This window comes from Vicia villosa, linkage group LG2, assembly GCF_029867415.1.
Source record: "Vicia villosa cultivar HV-30 ecotype Madison, WI linkage group LG2, Vvil1.0, whole genome shotgun sequence".
In the NCBI taxonomy this organism is placed as follows: domain Eukaryota; kingdom Viridiplantae; phylum Streptophyta; class Magnoliopsida; order Fabales; family Fabaceae; genus Vicia; species Vicia villosa.
Window position 1 is genome coordinate 192,057,371 of NC_081181.1, and position 17,732 is coordinate 192,075,102.

At 31.6% G+C, this 17,732-nt stretch overlaps 1 protein-coding gene across 1 annotated transcript; it reads right to left on the reverse strand.

The window, feature by feature from the left end:
* Positions 1-3,811: 3,811 nt before the first annotated feature.
* On the reverse strand, positions 3,812-10,220 carry LOC131653398 (uncharacterized). The gene is made up of 7 exons (XM_058923529.1): positions 9,485-10,220; positions 8,106-8,345; positions 7,741-7,830; positions 6,801-6,950; positions 6,538-6,662; positions 5,906-6,035; positions 3,812-4,133 (listed from the first exon to the last, which is right to left on the reverse strand). Exons 1-7 carry the CDS (start codon positions 10,037-10,039, stop codon positions 4,008-4,010), a joined length of 1,416 nt encoding a protein of 471 aa, XP_058779512.1. The 5' UTR covers positions 10,040-10,220; the 3' UTR covers positions 3,812-4,007.
* Between the last annotated feature and the right edge of the window lie 7,512 nt (positions 10,221-17,732).

Consider the following 17,732-nt stretch of genomic DNA (forward strand, 5'->3'; position numbering starts at 1 on the left):
GACCGGAAATGAATTTTGGTGTGCGTGGCCATAATCACCGCTATTACACGTGGAATTGCCGGAATATGCTTCATGCAGTTTATGTTCGATCCCCATGAATTCGGGTTCGCGGGTCGGATCCGCGATCCGGTTCAGAGAAACCCTTAAAACTTCTAAAAAAAACGTATATGTTCTCTTTTTTATTTTTAAAAAAAAGTATTTTTGTGTCAGTATTTTATTTAATATGTTTCAGGCTAATGCAAGCAGTATCTTTTCTCTTGATTTGTGCAAGTTCCCAAATATAACCCATCATTTATCTAATTTAATTTCCCTCTTATTCACTCAATATCTCTCTCACGTTAAACTCTTTTTAATGTAGATTTCTCTCCCCTAATTCACTCAATGTCTCTCATTACTCTCCATAAGTTTATTGTGTTTTTTTTTTCCAGATCATGGGAAGGGAGTACAATAAATTTATTTTTACTTTTTCAGATTTTTGAAAGAAGTCTAGACTAAGTTTACTTTAATTTTTATATTTTCAGATTTCGGTAAGATGAATTCACTACTTTTGGTTTAGCTTGTATTCAGATTAGGGAAAGAAGCAGGCCCAGCCCTGTGGCTGTACAAGTAGAGCTACAGCACAGGGCCCCACATTCTTAAGGGCCTAAAAAAAAATAATTAAAGAAGAGTGTAAATTATTAGATAATTTCTTAACTGGATTATAAGTAAAGCATGTGTTATTAACCGGCAAATGCATTGCTGCTAGTTAATAACGAATGAAGTTTAAACTCATACTATCCTATCAATGTGTAAATAATTAATATTGTTTTTTTATTTCATTTTAATCAAATAACTTCTAGCTTTAAAACCAAATCTTTATATTGAAAATGTCACACACTTATTATTTCCTACTAATAATAATATATTATGTTTCAAAATTCTATTTTTTTTAACGATGTTATTTTATATTATTATTACAAAATTTAACTGTTTTTTTAATATTAGGTGTCTAATATCATTTTGATAAATTAATTTGATATTGTGAATTAATTATAGTTAAAAAATGAATTATTGAATTAAATTTATGCTAATTAAATAATTAATTAATAATGGATTTGTAAATTTTATGTGATATGTTATTAATTTCAATTATTGTATGATATCTAACTGATTTTAATACCATTCATTATTCGTAACATCACATTTAAGAAAATTATTAATTATTACATATTGGATACACTTCATATAGTTTATAATTGGAAGGTTGACAAATATTTATAATTTGTTTACTAAACTTATAAATTAATTTTATAAATTTTTATGATTAATAATAATTCAAGAACATATTTCCATCATCACAAGGGTAGGATCCTACCTATTGAATACACTTCATATAGTTTATAATTGAAAGGCTGACAAATATTTTTAATTTGTTTACTAAACTTATAAATTACTTTTATAAATTTTTAGGATTAATAATAATTCAAGAACATATTTCCATCATCACAAGGGTAAGATTCTCCGATGACAACCTCGGGAGATTTTTTAGCATGCAGCTTATCTTTAAGTGTATCAACAGTGCGGCTGAATCTGCAAGAGTTTGTGCAGAATTAAAATATTTCAAATATTATTCGGTTCTATCTTGGAATCAAAAGGCACATATATATTTGATTTAAATTAGAAATATTTAAAGATTCTTTTCATTAATATTTCTATAGAAAATAAAAGAAAGAGCTTTGAAAGAAAGTAACATTTTCTCTATGAGTCTTGCAATTATAGGGCTACCATCAGTTGTAGCTTCTTCTCTGAAAAGGACAATTATAATTCGCTTTCATATATATATATATATATATATATATATATATATATATATATATATATATATATATATATATATATATATATATATATATATATATATATATATATATATATATATATAGGTAAGAAAAGTTTTTTTTGGTGCCCCTAAAATTATGGGGCCCTGGGCTCCCGTCCGCGAACCCGTGCTCGGGGCTACTCCTGATTGGCACGTGGGACCAACATCATGTGCAAGTATCTGCCCTATTGGTGTATGAGACTAATTAGATATGTGTAGATCATTCTCAGTGTCCCTTGCAGACTGCTTCTATTTGTACTGTCCGCAGAGACTTGGATAATATTTTGCGAACTAGGAGAATTGTCTGATGCCTGTGGAGTATCGGACTCATGAGGCTACCGCTCAGTGGAACTATGTTGAGGATAAATTACATGAGACTTGGATGATATTCTTGCGAACTGGGAGAATCATCTGATGCCTGTGGAGTATCCGACTCATGAGGCTGCCGCTCAGTGGAACTATGTTAATGATAAATTACATGATTTATAAAGTGTCACACTCTTACTTGACTACTATGGCACTCAAGCCTGCTCATGAGGAGCTCCTGAAAAATCAACAGACATTCGACGACCAAGTCGTTGATGTGTTGTCGCGCTGCTCATGAGGAGCTCCTGAAAAATCAATAGACATTCGACGACCAAGTCGTTGATGTGTTGTCGCGCTGTCATATACCATTCAAAAGACTTTGAGAACAATGATTGTACAAATATTCGATTTTTATAACCTTCATTTCTACAATATTATGTTTTATTAAAGTTTTACGTGCTTCTATAATATTCATTTTTATTAATCGTTGAAACAAAATAAAGCCAATTTTACTTGAAGTGAAATTAGTTTCGAATAAAAACACCACAATCTTAAAAAACAAATTTTGTCCAATTTTCACGCAGAGAAAAATTCAGAAATGCATCTCTGAACGAGATTCTTAAAACAAAAGAAGTTACTTCGGAGATGCATCTACAAACTTACCTGAGGACATATTCAGAGATGCACCTGCGAATTAATCCAAAGACATATTCGAAGATGCATTTCTGAACCAAATTTTATCAAAAAATATAATTAGATGCGTTCGAAAATGCATCTCCGAATTAACCCATAGACATTTTTAGAATTTTGAAAAGTGTGTCTCATTTAACAAGGGTGGGAATAGAAGTTGCTTATCTGAAAAGATAAAAATTAAACTTAGTGTACTTGCTTTCTACAATGTATAGTAATCGTCCATTTCCATAATATGAAAATTTACAAAACTAGACTTACTGTACGCTATATATAACTAGTGGCTAATTAAAGGGAATTTAATTTGTAAATTAAATTCATAACTTTTGGTAATGCTAACATGTGTCTAAGGGCAAATATTAAGACCTATATTTTGAAACTTTATCTTAGAACGTGTATATTGAATTAATTACAAATATATAATTGGTTTTATTTTTTATTTTATTCAAGACAAATTTTTTAAAGGGTCATGCTAACGAGTGCCCCAGGGGCACTCTTTAAGCATTCTAAATAAAGAAAATATTCTTTCAAAAGTTCACCATTTCAATTTTCGATGCATTAATTACACATATTTCCAAGAAAAACTTACTTTTTAAAGCTATTAAAGAGTGCCCCTGGGGCACTTGTTAGCTTTTAAATATAGGTTTCAGATCATGTGCTGTTAGCATTACCCTTCAAAATATTATCTCCAATTTCAGATTTTGGGATATCACAAAACAATTAAGTTAAAATGTTAAAGATCCGAGCCCAACAAATTTCATGACTAATTCTTCTTCCTTTTCATTGCTAAATTTGCTTGAGAGGATGAACTAAAGCTCTCTTACATAGTGAAGAAATATCCTTCACTAATAATATTTACAACATAAATGCTAATACTAATGAAAAAGATAATCAAAACAAAAAGTAGGTGCTAAACTTGCAAAGCAATTTCAAAATTCAATAATAAGTACAGTGGGCTCCAAGATAATAGATATGATGAATTGAGCCAAACCATAAATATGTACCAATCTGACTAGATTTTCTATTTACAGAAAGTACCACTGCAAGCTTTGAAGTCAGGAGTGTAATGTTGTGGATGAACTAAACCAAACCTATGTACACTTCTCATGCAAAAAATATAGAAAAGGTGGTACCATAAATTTGAACGGTATCATCAAAATTCAATGCCACTATTTATCTGAACAGAGAAAGAAGGACGACCAACACTGCATAGGGGAGTATCAACTCTTAGAACAAGACCTGAGTTCCCGACATTTCCATTCCATTTTGATCTGCCAATCTGCACACGACATAAAATTCACACAAGAAATCATTGACAGGGTCGTGGATAAGCACTCCTTTCATTAGTGTAATAATTATAATACTATAAAAGCTTGGAATAATCATCATTGATAAATATTTTTGTCATGTCGCTCATGTCAATGCTGCTTGGTGTATAAAACTAAATAACAATATAAATGGCATTCAACGTTTTACACCTGCATATATACTCAGGTTGCATGGCTATTTGGACACCAAAAGGAACCACCTAGGTATTATAGAGGACTGAGTCCCACGGCAACTATAGAATGCAATGCTCGAGAGAGAATTTCAATTTTCCATGGTTAGGTTCTTCTCCTTTAATAGCTAGCTTTGAAGGAAGAATTCCTCAAGCACTTGAATATTTAGCAAATGGTATCAGATTTGGTTTTTCAGGGCTTAGAAGGAGCTACCAAGAACTGGTTGACCGATAAAGCCAAGTGTTGCCAAGTGCAAACACCGAAACAGGCTCTCAGGATTTTGGCATTGTGGAGTGCCAAGTCTCACATTCAAGTGCAGACACTGAAACAGATTCTCAGGATATGGCATTGTGATTCAAGTGCAGATACTGAGACATTGATTCTCAATGGAGTGTTTAAATGACCCGATTCTTACCCCTTGACAGATAGCTTTTAAGACAGTGCTACTGTTGTAAGTTAAGAAGCTGTCACTTGTTAGTCAAGTAGTTGGTTAGTGATACGGATTCAAAACTAAGATAAATGGAAAATGTAATATTGATTGAATTAAGAACTATTACAGAGAATGATCCCTATAATCCCAGAGCAAATGCTCCTCAGAGGAGAGATGATTCTCTCGCTGCCCAACCTCTTAGGTTCCCAACTGAAATCATATTCTCCCCTTCTCCCTAACTAACCATGTCATTATAAAACTAACTCCCTTCCCCCTCTAACAGATTGATCCATAAGCAGGATTAAACAATTAACCAATTCGCTATTATTGGGCTATATTATTGGACTAAGGCTCAAACCAAATACCCAAAAAATTAGTTAGTTCATTAGTTAATGGGGTAGTTAGTTGTTTTGTTGAAAGGTAGTTGGGCCAAATAAATAAGGCATTGCTGCCTATAAATACATAGGAGGATTAGAGAGGGCAGCATCTTGTAAATTGAGAAGAATAGGGCCATATGGCATTGGGAGGTAGGCAGACCCTTGAAGTGCTGTCATTGTTGTAACCATAGGGGATTCTTCCCCATTTTCTGTATAATATACCAGTTGGTTCTATCAATACCCCAAGTGTTTCGACACTTATCAACCCATATTTCTAAAGTATGGACACTTAACAACATTAAAAGGAGTGTCAATTAACAAATACATGTTTATAGGTAGGGACAGTACCAACCAGATACAATATCATAGCTAATGTCATTTTCCAGCAGTGCTATCAGTATTTGAAGTTAAGCAATCTTCAGCTTGTCTCAAACCATCAAACACAAACTCTATCTATATTATTTCAAATATTTCCAATATTTTCACTTAAATGTGACAAAACTAAAACTGGAGCATAGTAAATTTAATATTCATTAATTTTGTCTCAAGAGAAATATAAAATTAAATGGTCTATTTGTATAGATGGTCCATGACAAAATATTAAGGAATCATTTAATCCATGTAACATACAATAACTTTGAGCTTAATGGCAATAATAACCAAAAAGATGTTTTCACAATATTAGGAGCATCCAAAATAAGCATCCATAAGTGAAGAACAAATTACGATCAGTGAAACAACTTACAGATACTGATGCAAACGCGGAAGGATATGTTGTTAAAGCACATCCACAAATTAGACTAAGTTGCTCTTTGACCGAATGAATGAGTTCAGTCCGCACCCCTGGGTTGCTTCCACCAAATGTAGGGCACACACTGACAATATATAAGACATCATAATGATCAACATGTATGAAAGAAATTTAAAATACAAGTTGGCAAGATGATCACGGACAATGAAGTACAACAAAAGACCAGAGACTGATGATGACCGGTAAATTAAAAACATCTGCTAAAAGATCAAATATATATTTTAAAATAATTTAATACCTCGTAAAATCAATTTATTTGTGTAACCAAAAATAAGTCTACTTTGGTGTTTGCTAAGACATTTAAAGTATAAGTAAATGCTAGTATTAAATTACATGACTACAAATGTCAAAATCATCAAAAAAATTATGCATGTGGTTATCAAGATAATATGGCGTTGATTCAACAATTTTATTGCTAAAATTCACATTAAACAGAGTTTATTAGAGGCATCATTATGCTAAGTTTGACACTTGATTGCTAAAATTCGCATTAAACAGGGTTTATTAGAGGCATCAATATGCTAAGTGTCAATGAATGGATCTTATAAAAGAATTGTAAATTTAACCTGAATTGAACGGTTGGCCTCACAATGAGACCAGATCTCTTCCAGGCCAAGGCTTGACAAAGACCAAGGGAAAAAGATTTATCAGGCCATTGTATCACTGGTGTGATTCTCGTTCCCCATTTGTTCTATATAAAAATAAATAAAAAACTGGAAAATATCAGTTCCAATGCATGAGGAAATCATTTCAAGATCACTAAAATTCAAACTTAATACAAATTTTAAGCATCATTTTTATTATATCTTCTGGTAACTTGGATTCTAACCTTGCAGGAATAGCTGAATCTCATTTCACCGGGATATTGACCCTGAGCTTGAAGAAGACCTCCACAAACAGGAAGGAAAGCACTTGTAGTTAGACCCTCACCGGATACATAAGTTAGTTGCCCATTGGGAAATTGAAGATCCACGAATGACTGCGCCCAAGAGAGAGCAGAGGAAGACAGTGATAAGAAACTTATTTATAAAAATTTTAATTCATACAGGCCTATCTAAACATCGGATTCAGTATTTTATGCATAAATAAAGGTTAACTTATGAAGAGGAGAAAGACAGAATATTTTCTGAATAACAGAATATATTTATTTATTTATATTTTATATTCGGTGTGTAGTGGTGTATTTATATTTTGAATAAATTTAAAACACCAACAACTAATTATACTAAACATTAAACCTTCAACTCTAAATGAATAAGGATACAAAATATGAATGTCACTCTAGATGCCCTAGTACTCCCCCCTAGAGTAAAAGCTTATTGAAAACTAAGCTTGTTACATTTAAACATGCAAAAGGGAAAATGAAAAATAAAAATATAACATAGATGCTCAACCAAGACAACATCCAGAACTAGAGACAACGCTAGTATGAGACCAATAATTAGTGGGAAATAATTGAAAAATAATATATTGATGACCAGTTTATTCCAATTAATCAAACTACCTACATTTCTTAATACCCATACATTAGGAAGAGGAGTCTTTTATTAAGAGCCGAAGGGAGAAACGTTGAGACACAGGCATGATAGGTTCAACATTATGTCTTAGTGTAGATATATATATTCTTCAATTATAATTGGATATAAAATCAAATAAAAACATAAATAAGAGCAACCCGAGCATTTAACTGATATCATGAAAAATGTCATCATGGCAGCATGAATGAAAAACAAAAAACAAAAAAAATAGAACAATCTACATCAACTTACACAAGCTACGGGATTCAAGCAAATCATGGACATCAACAGCCACCTCCTGTGTTTTGACCACACTGCTGGACAAAGAGAGTGCATTCCATTCTAACAATAAAAAAAAAAAAAAAAATCATGTAAGATAAGAATATATAAATAACGGGGGATAACATGTACACATCCATATACAAAGTTTAAAAAATGGAGATAAAATAAGCAGTTTCAAAAAATATTATACTATTTTACAAAGTGCAAGAGAGAATAATTTTGACATGAAGCAAAGCCTGGAAGGCTGTAACTACTATGTCAAATGCTTTCTCATTTCTCGCGAACTATCAATTGTATAGTGAAATACACTTAAGCAAGTTGAACCTCGTGTTTACCTTCCTGTCGTAGCCATACCATAACAAATGTTGCTTTGACAAATGAACAGGCAAAAGGAGAGTTGAATCACGGATAAAGAGGAGAGGTCCAAGCTGGACCAGGAAAAGAGAAGAATTTTCACTTCCAGATGTAGAACCACCGCGTGATGCCTCTACTCTCCACAAATCCCCCCTCGCAGCTACAGAACCCTCCACTTCTTGAGTTCTACTATCATAAGTTGATGTAAAATTTATGATTCCCTGTATTTGACAAAATGCAATTGGTAAATAAAATAGAAAATAAGCAAAAGACACAAGAGAGAAAGGGGGAGGGGAGAGAATATCGCAATGCAAACTATAGATTCCAGAGCTTACACATCTTCCATATCATCCACACATTCATTTTAAAATAAGTCTTCCCTAACTAAAAATTGAAAATTGAAAACTAGTTTAGTATGTTAAATTGTAGGACAGACAACAACCATGAGGGATTCAATAACCCGTCTATGGCGCCGTTATTGCGGATTATGGCCGAAAACCCCACAATAGCGGTCGATATTTACCATTGCAGCGAGCTCAAAAACCGCCATGTATATCTGCCATAGCAGCCATAACAGGGCAATTTGATAACACTGATGGAAAGAAAAGTTTCTGTCAATGAGAATATGAGATACAAGAAATATTTAAGAACAGTACAGTAGGCAAACATTTGTTCAGCTCTTCTTTTAGTTATTTCTTACTCCAACACACCACTCTTTACAAATCATGAATACCCAAAAAAATCAAAGCAGCGATGCATAGACAACAACTATAGTAATTTTCTTGTCATAAACATAAAGGCATCACATACCCATAGGACGGCCTCTAGGGATGTCAATGGGGGGTTGGGGATGCATCTAAATTTACCGTCCCCGTATCTATTCCCCGTCTAATCCCATCCTGGATCCCTGTCACGGGGGGTTTTGTCAGCCAGCCCCATCACCGCCAACACCGCCACAATATGTAACACCACAATTTTGTCAACAAAGGCATAATCTTGCATTGCATAGGTCCATAGTTTAAACAAATGATCATATACTTATCAAAACACCCACTCAATTTTGCACAAAATAAGATTCTACAAAAAAATCTCTAAACAAAACACCTCAATTCACATCAAACCCTAACATAATACTAGTAACATCCAATAACTTCAACACCCTCCCCCCTTTAACACAAAAATTGTTATCAATATACAATAGAATAGTTAAGCAGCTACTACAAATCCCTTCCACATCCAGCAATCCATCAATAAATCACAAACAAACACACTCATACACACAAAACAACACATGTTATAATAATCTTGAACTACAAAATAATATTCAAAACAACAAAAACAAAATCCAAGTTTTTTTTACCTGCCTCCTACCCAAATGACCAGCAGAACCAAGATTTAAACCACCAATCTCCTCATCAACAGTTCCACTAACACTTTCAGAAAATCCATGATTCCTCAACCTCTCAGTAAGTGACCCCAAACCCAAATCCTCATTCACAGAAACCCCAACTAAACCCCTCCTCTGTCTACCTTCACCCCCACCACCACCAACCCTAACCGTATCCTCTTCATGCTTAAACGGCCCCGGCAACGGCAACGACCTGAAAAACTGCTGAACTATTCCATTCAAACTCGCACCAAAATCCATCCCAGCCTGACCGATCCGATTACCGATGTCAAAAATCGCGGAAACACCATAATCATCAACCGGCAAACCAAAATCCCTCTTCCCGAAACTCTGTGTCGAAAACTCCAAATCGAAAAGCTTGGATTTAGGAGGATTAGGCCAAACGAATTGAGGTGGAGTGATGTGTGTGTGGATCAAATCGGTGAAACCCTGGGCAAGTCGGTCAGCTAAATCCTGACCGTGACGTTGCACTTCTTCCCATGGCTCAAACGACCTCTCTGCACTCATTTTTTCTGCGTTTTGTGTTTTCCAACCACTCAGAAACCTTCCATTCAAATACAAAACCCTAGGGTTTCGGGTTTTTGATTCAGAAACGAAAATCAATAATCGAAGTTTCGAAGCTAAATCAGAGGTAATGGAAGTTGATGAAGGAGTAGCGTGGCTGCGGAGCTAGGTGAAATGAAATGAAAGTAATAATAAATAATAAATAATGTAATAAACACTGGAAAGGGGTGTGGGAATTAGTGCGCGTGATGCGTATTGCGCACATCTATTTGTTTCATTCAGTGACACGTAGCGTGTCTTGTGGATTAGATTTGGTTTTTTTTAATTGAAGCCAATGAATATTTTAGTTTCCACACGTTATATTTAGACCATACTATACTATTTATCACCAAATCATTGATAAAATACAAGGACCGTACCATAAAATTAAAGCCTAGTGAAACGGTGAGAGATTTGGTAAAACAGTGTCTTTAGACTAGAGTGCACCAACGAAATTTTATTACTATTATGTTAATGATAATAGAATAAAGAGTATTAATTAAAAAAAATATGTTGAAGAATAATTTGATGAATATACTATATTAGAAAGATATTATAAGATATGCTAAAATATGTCTGTAAATAAAATTATATTTATTATTTAATTACTATAATAGAAAAATATTGTAAGATATGTTAAAATATATTTATAAAAAATTATATTCATTAATTATTAAATTAAATAGAGATAAGATGTGATTCAAACATCTTATCCTTTATTAATTATTATAGAGCTTTCAAAATAGATTTATCCGGTCTTAAACGGGTCGATCTTGACGAACTTTGAATTTTTTAGAGTCCAGCCAAAAAAATCTTGTTAAATATGGACCTCAAAATTACTATACGAATTTCTTAGACATATTTTTTCAATAAAAAAATAAAAATAAAAATTCATAATATTTATTATAAATAAAATTAAAAATTATATTATTTTAAACATAATATAATTTAAGTACTATATTATCATTTTAGAAATGCTATAATGTATTTTTAAATATAACATATGTCTAAATTGTATAAAATAATATTCGAATATTTAACATAAGAGAAACTAATTGAATACGAGAAAAGAGTATTGATTATATTAATATATAATATTTAAAAGAAAAAGATTAAATAGAATAGAGACAAAATTAGTATAATAAGAAAAAATAGTGTGTTATTTTAAGAATTAACTCATCATAGTAATTACAAAAGAGATATTTGAATTACATCATCCATGTATTCTTAACAAGGTGAATTTAAGAGCTAACTCACCAATACTGATTACAAAAAAGATATTTGAACAAGTGGATGTGAGATAGTTTAATTTTCCATTGATTCTCATATATTTTCCTAAATCTATTAGACGTTCCCGTTATTGAGTAAAAATTTGGCATTTAGGTCCATAAGAATACCAACCAGCTTAGCATTTAATATACTTATTTCTTAAAGAATATTCCAATCATACTTTTTTGTAAAATTATAATACCATCCTTAGATTAGGTTACCTCAATACAAAAAAATGAATTTTACTAAGGTTTTTGGTATGAAACCATTTAGAAAGATGTTTTATTAACTAAAGTGCTCCATATTGATCACTACAAATTATGACAATTATTTGTGTATAGGATTAGATAAACACATCTTTCGACTGAGTGATGATAAAAGACATAATGGTGTGTTTCACTATAAATCATACAAAATTGTTGGACTATTGTGCTAAATATGCCAAACCAATTTCGAGGAGACTATTTGAGACTATAAAGAGACTTACACTTCCTCTTCAAGATGACCATGTAATAATTCATTTTTATATCAAACTAATAAATTGGCCAGTGTGAATGTCTGCAATGGGTATAAGGAGTTTGCATGAAATCACCTTGGTTACTGAAGAAAAAGTATCATTATAATTCAACAAAAAAGTCTAAGCATATATTTTTCCATATAGACCCACCTTCATTGCATAAAGATAACAGCAACCTACTAAAGACCTTTTCTAAAATAGAGAAACTAGTTTCCGAGTACCACGTTTTGGAGCGCATATTTTTTGGGATTTTAAGAGGGATTTTTAAAATGTTAATCTTCTCAGCAAAATAATCTCAATAAATGATTCTTTATTAAATCATTAATCACAAATTAAACATCAAAATAAAGCTTCTAGAAATACACTTTCAAAGTGTGTCTTAACTTTGATCACAAATGCGAAAAAAAATACTTGTGTCTTTGGTGCTAGTCATTTATGAGGGGAAGTGGCAATTAGGACTAATATCAGAGTGATATTTTCTTTTATTTATAGAGAGCAACCCACTAAAACCCAAATATTCTTATTTTGAGCATTTCCAAAATAAATCCATTGATATTTATATTTAGGTTTAATTATAATTTTCATTCCCCTATTTTATATGATTCACGAATTTGGTCCCTGTGTTTTAGATTTTTAACAATTTTGATCCCCCTCTCATACTTTTGCACTTAAAATTAATAATATTTTTATTTTTAACCGATAAGTTTCTTCAAAAACATGACAAATCATTGTATATACATATATTATGGAACTTTATGGATATATAAGTTTAAAACCAAACATCTAATCGATTTTCTATGAAAAAAAACGTGAAAGGGAGACCACAACAGTTTGAATTTAAAATAAATAAACTTATTTCACGACTCAGATAAAATTGGGGGATAAAAATTGTATTTTAGCCTTATATTTATCAAACTCTTTTAATTGAATTGAAAATATTAAGGGTCTGTTTGGTAAAAATAGCGGTTGACTGATAAGCTAGCTGATAGCTTATAGCTTATGACTGATGGCTGATGACTGATGACTTATAGCTTATAGCGGATGGTTGAGACTGATAGCTTATAAGTTAATTGAAGTGTTTGGTAAAATTAGCGGTTCAATTAACTTATAAATGTAAAATGACATAAAAGATATTTAATATATATTTATTTTATTTTAAATTAAAATAAATTATAAGGGTTAAAAATGGATTTTAATTAAAATAATAAGGATAAAAAAGGAAGAAAAAATGATAAGCTATAAGACATAAGCTAAAACGCTATTTGAAATAGCGTCTGGGAAATAAGCTATAAGCTAGTAAAATAAGCTATAAGCTCGTGATGAAAATACCGTTACCAAACGGGTCTAAATTATCATATGAGTTTATAAGACATAAGACATAAGCTATAAGTTCGAAAACATGGCTTACCAAACAGAGCCTAAGTAAATTACAGTTAATTTAATTAATTCTTATTCCTCATTTATTTAATAAAAAACATATTTTATTAAATATATTTTATGTTTTAATGTATTAAATAATATCAGATGTTATTTGAATTAAATAACATCTTATTTAATTTAACTATTTATTTCATTGTCAATATATTTGTGAGTTTATATATTACATTGACAATAATATTAATGTTTTTATAATATACCATAAAATTAAATTGATATTTATCAACACATTACTGGCAATGAGAATTTCAGTAATTTGACTTAACATTTATGTGATACTGATTATATATACAATTACTTGTTTGTAATATCCGAGTACACTTAATAACAACATATAAACTCAGTATCCCATTTAACATATATCATTTTTAAATATGCAGTTTTAAGTTGATCAAAGGATCTATATATATTACTCTTGTATATATAGAAGGGGAAATTTCAATCGAGGTCACTATGTCTCTTTACATGACTCGTGGAGTACATATTTAGTCGATTTTATAATTGTCTTGTTATATATAAAATTTGGCGGTACTAAATTGATCAACTCCTCATGTAGAGACCATAGTGGTTTCATGTCGAAGAGTGATATACATCACTATTATTATGAGATTAACTTATGACACTAACAAAATGCACTATGTGGTAATCTCATATTGGATCTATCCATTATAAATACTGCTCCTAATATTGATACTTATATCAAGATCATAATATTGATACTTATATCAAGATTTAATATATCATCATATTCATGACCCGTGAGATACAGTCACCGGTTTATGTGTATTACTGTTAGAATAATGCATATAGACTATAATGTGTGTAGAATAATTATCATATATCAAGAGTCATAGATATAAGAATACTACATAGTGTACTATGTAAGTATCTCAAGCTATTCTAATTGTAAAGCTTGACTACAAATATTTTAAGAATGATATCCATGTATTTAATGAGGTATCACAATTAAGTTAAATTAAATGATTAATTAAATAGAATAACTATTCTAAAGATTTTATTATGTCACACATTTTTTAAAACTATATGTAATCACATGAAGGGTTGAAAGGAGAAGTTTCGTGTAAAACTTCTCTTATAATTTAAGCACGTGTGTGCCTTATTACAATAGGAAAACAAATAACATGATTATATACAACTTCTTAAATGAAGGATTAGTATTGCGACATTTGTCACTAGTTGACTCTTTTCTAATGAGAATGAGAAGTGTTCCTCATTTAGATTGGGAATCAGGTTTAGAGTTTTAAGCTTCATTAAAAATTTGAAGTGAATATTCAAAAGTATGAAACATTGTTATAACAAAGAAATTAAAATGAATGAGTTTTACCCAAACATAAACAAACACAACTTTTGGAAAACATCTCTCACACATTTTACAGTAGTACACAAAATAATAATGATCATTTTCAAAACATAATTTGGATAAAGGATTCAGTTTGAGTTCAATCAGATTATAATAAGTAGATATGGAAGGTTTGACTTCCAATATGCAGGATCTTGTTTTTCATATAAAATCATGAAATTAACAAGAGGTCTCAAGATGGTCATCTTTTAACAAAGTGATGATGTGAAAGACTCTTATCAAATATTATTTTCATGTCATAACCATTCTCTTTATTCTTTTAGTTCAGATGACCAAACTTCTCCTTTTGGTCCCTCACATGATTATTCATGGTTATGTAACTATGCATTTTTCGTAATGGAATTTGATAAGACATATCTTACTTCTCCATTTGGTTCTTCACCTAGTTATACTTAAATTTCAGATGATCAAACTTCTCTTTTCAATCCTTCATGCGACTATATATTGTTATGTAAAATGCGTACTTACAAGAATGAAATACGATAAGACATAATTATAGTATTGTGGATCTATGTGCTTGTAGGTATGAAAATCAATTTTTTTTTAATAATAATAACACGTGAGGAAACTTTGGAGATTTATACCGAAGTTGGGATGATGTGAACACCATATTGAAGTTGCAGCTAGATTCACTCCGAGTATGAGTTCAAAAAATTATTGTCAATATTGAGCACCAGTATAACACTTCACTCTACTCCAACTTACACGGTTTTGTTTCAAGATAGTGTATACAAGACATTGGAAAGGAAATAGAAAGAGTAAAATATGTTGGTGCAAGCCAAGATGCACGTGGTTGCTTTATTACAACAACATATGGGATACCGTATGCGTGTCAACTTGTCGGTTTCCAAATACAAGGTAATCACGTTCCTTTAGAATCAATTCATGTATTTTGAAAGAAATTGCACATTTAAGAGCATGAGGTTAGTCGTGAAGAAAGTGGTACACAGTTGAATTTAGAATTAGAGTGTGAAGAGTTGAAGACATATTTCAGTATTTTGGATATTGTAAGCCAAAGGGTGTTGAAGAAAAGGGTTTGGGAACTAACACACTCATCCATAACTTCTATGTGACCACCGCCGGTGAAGTACAAGCCAAATAGGGGAGTTAAAAAAAGTAGAAAGGATCAAGAGAGTGATGTGCGTCGTGATCCTTCACAATGGGAGTATGCCGAGGGCTCGCATGAGAGTCTGATCATGCACAAAAGCAACTGAAAGTCAACTGTTAAGTATGCCTGCTGACACCCAACCTTCCATTGAACCTTCAAGACATGTTTACTTGTCGCAGTTTTTTGATTTCTTACATCCTTACAATGATGACATTATTGATGTTGGTAAAGATGGAAATTATGGTTTCCGTGCTATTGCAGCTGTACTTGGATAGGGCAAAGAGCCATGGCCTTTGATTCGAACGCAGTTAGATACTCAAGTTCATCAACACCCTCAATTTTTTTCCAATTTGTTCTATGACACTGTCTCTATAGTTAGGAATGTGTTACGACTATAACACTTGGGTGTGCATGGTATGGATAAATGAATGATGATTCCTGATATGAGTTACCTTGTTGCTTGTAGATATAATGTCGTATTTGTCTTCTTTTCTAAAAAACTTAACATCACATTTTTCTCTCTTGTCTTAGCACCACCTATATATACAAGCAGACATAAAATCGTTGTTGTTGATTTTGTCAACAATCATTGGGTTCAAGTCAAGTTGAAACCTGATTATCCATTGCCTTATGTCACTGACCGTTGACAGAATTGTAAAAGCTTGAGAATCAGCATATGCGTGACGCCTTAGACATTGGAAAAACAAAGTTAGGAAGTCATCCTAATTTATTTTCTATTCTTATGTGTAGCACATTTTTTACTATATATATATATATATATATATATATATATATATATATATATATATATATATATATATATATATATATATATATATATATATATATATATTTTTATCGAATAGTTTTTTTATCGAGTCTATAATTTGAGAAAAAATAATGGAGAAAAAAATAACAAAATTTACCTCGCTGACTGCCGAAAATTTCACAATTTTTGGTAAGATAGGTATTTACCGGAAATTTCACCTTTATAACTGTAAAAACATGTAATTTTTCACAAATTTATGATGAATTATTCAAATATTCAGTACACCCCAATAATTTTTTGAGAATTCCAGTATTTAATAAATTGTATAACGTTAGAACACCTAAAAATAAAGAGGTGTCAGGTATAAGTAGGGGTGTCAGGGTAAATCCTAGAAATTTTAGCACATTTCAAGTTTCAGCCCACCAATAAAAGATATCAAACACAATGAATTTAATTATGAAATTTAAACTGGTCCAGAGAAATGTTTTTTCTATTAAAAATAGGCCATCTGAATTAAAATATCATTAATATCATCTTTTATCTACCCTATCTAGCTATACTATTTGGAAAGGGAAATATTCAATCTCCAATCGGCTCTCCTATGGATGTATATTTCCAGAATTAGTCTCGAAGTATACTTTCAAACTATTCTTTAACAAAATGAAAAGGACTTACTAAGTGTTGTGGTGTATTTTAGATGGTTACGCAAATGTATTTCCGAATTTTTAGAAAGACAATATCCAATTTCATTAAGGTGACATTTCACCACCAAGGCTGAGAAGAACAACTCCCAAACCTTATCACATGAATGCAGATTGAGTCACTTGATTCCAAACCTTTGGCTATGCACTCCAAACTCACCCCTCCACACTACCCGGGATGACATGAAACTTGACCATAGGAATGACATGGAGAGAATCTTGCTATCTTGTTGCTCAATCACTTTCATATGATTCTAGACTCTGCAAGTGGGTTAGCCATAGAAAATGCTTGTATCACACGTTAACCTTTGTGTTTCATCCAATACAATGCCATAGTTATTTGATCCAAGGAGCAATCTCTTCTCTTTTAGAGATTTTCCTATGTTGAAAAGATGAAGGAGATACCGAAACCAAAGGAGATGGATGGTTCTTATTTATAATACTCCTTCCGAGTTTTATTATAAGAAAAAGTTGA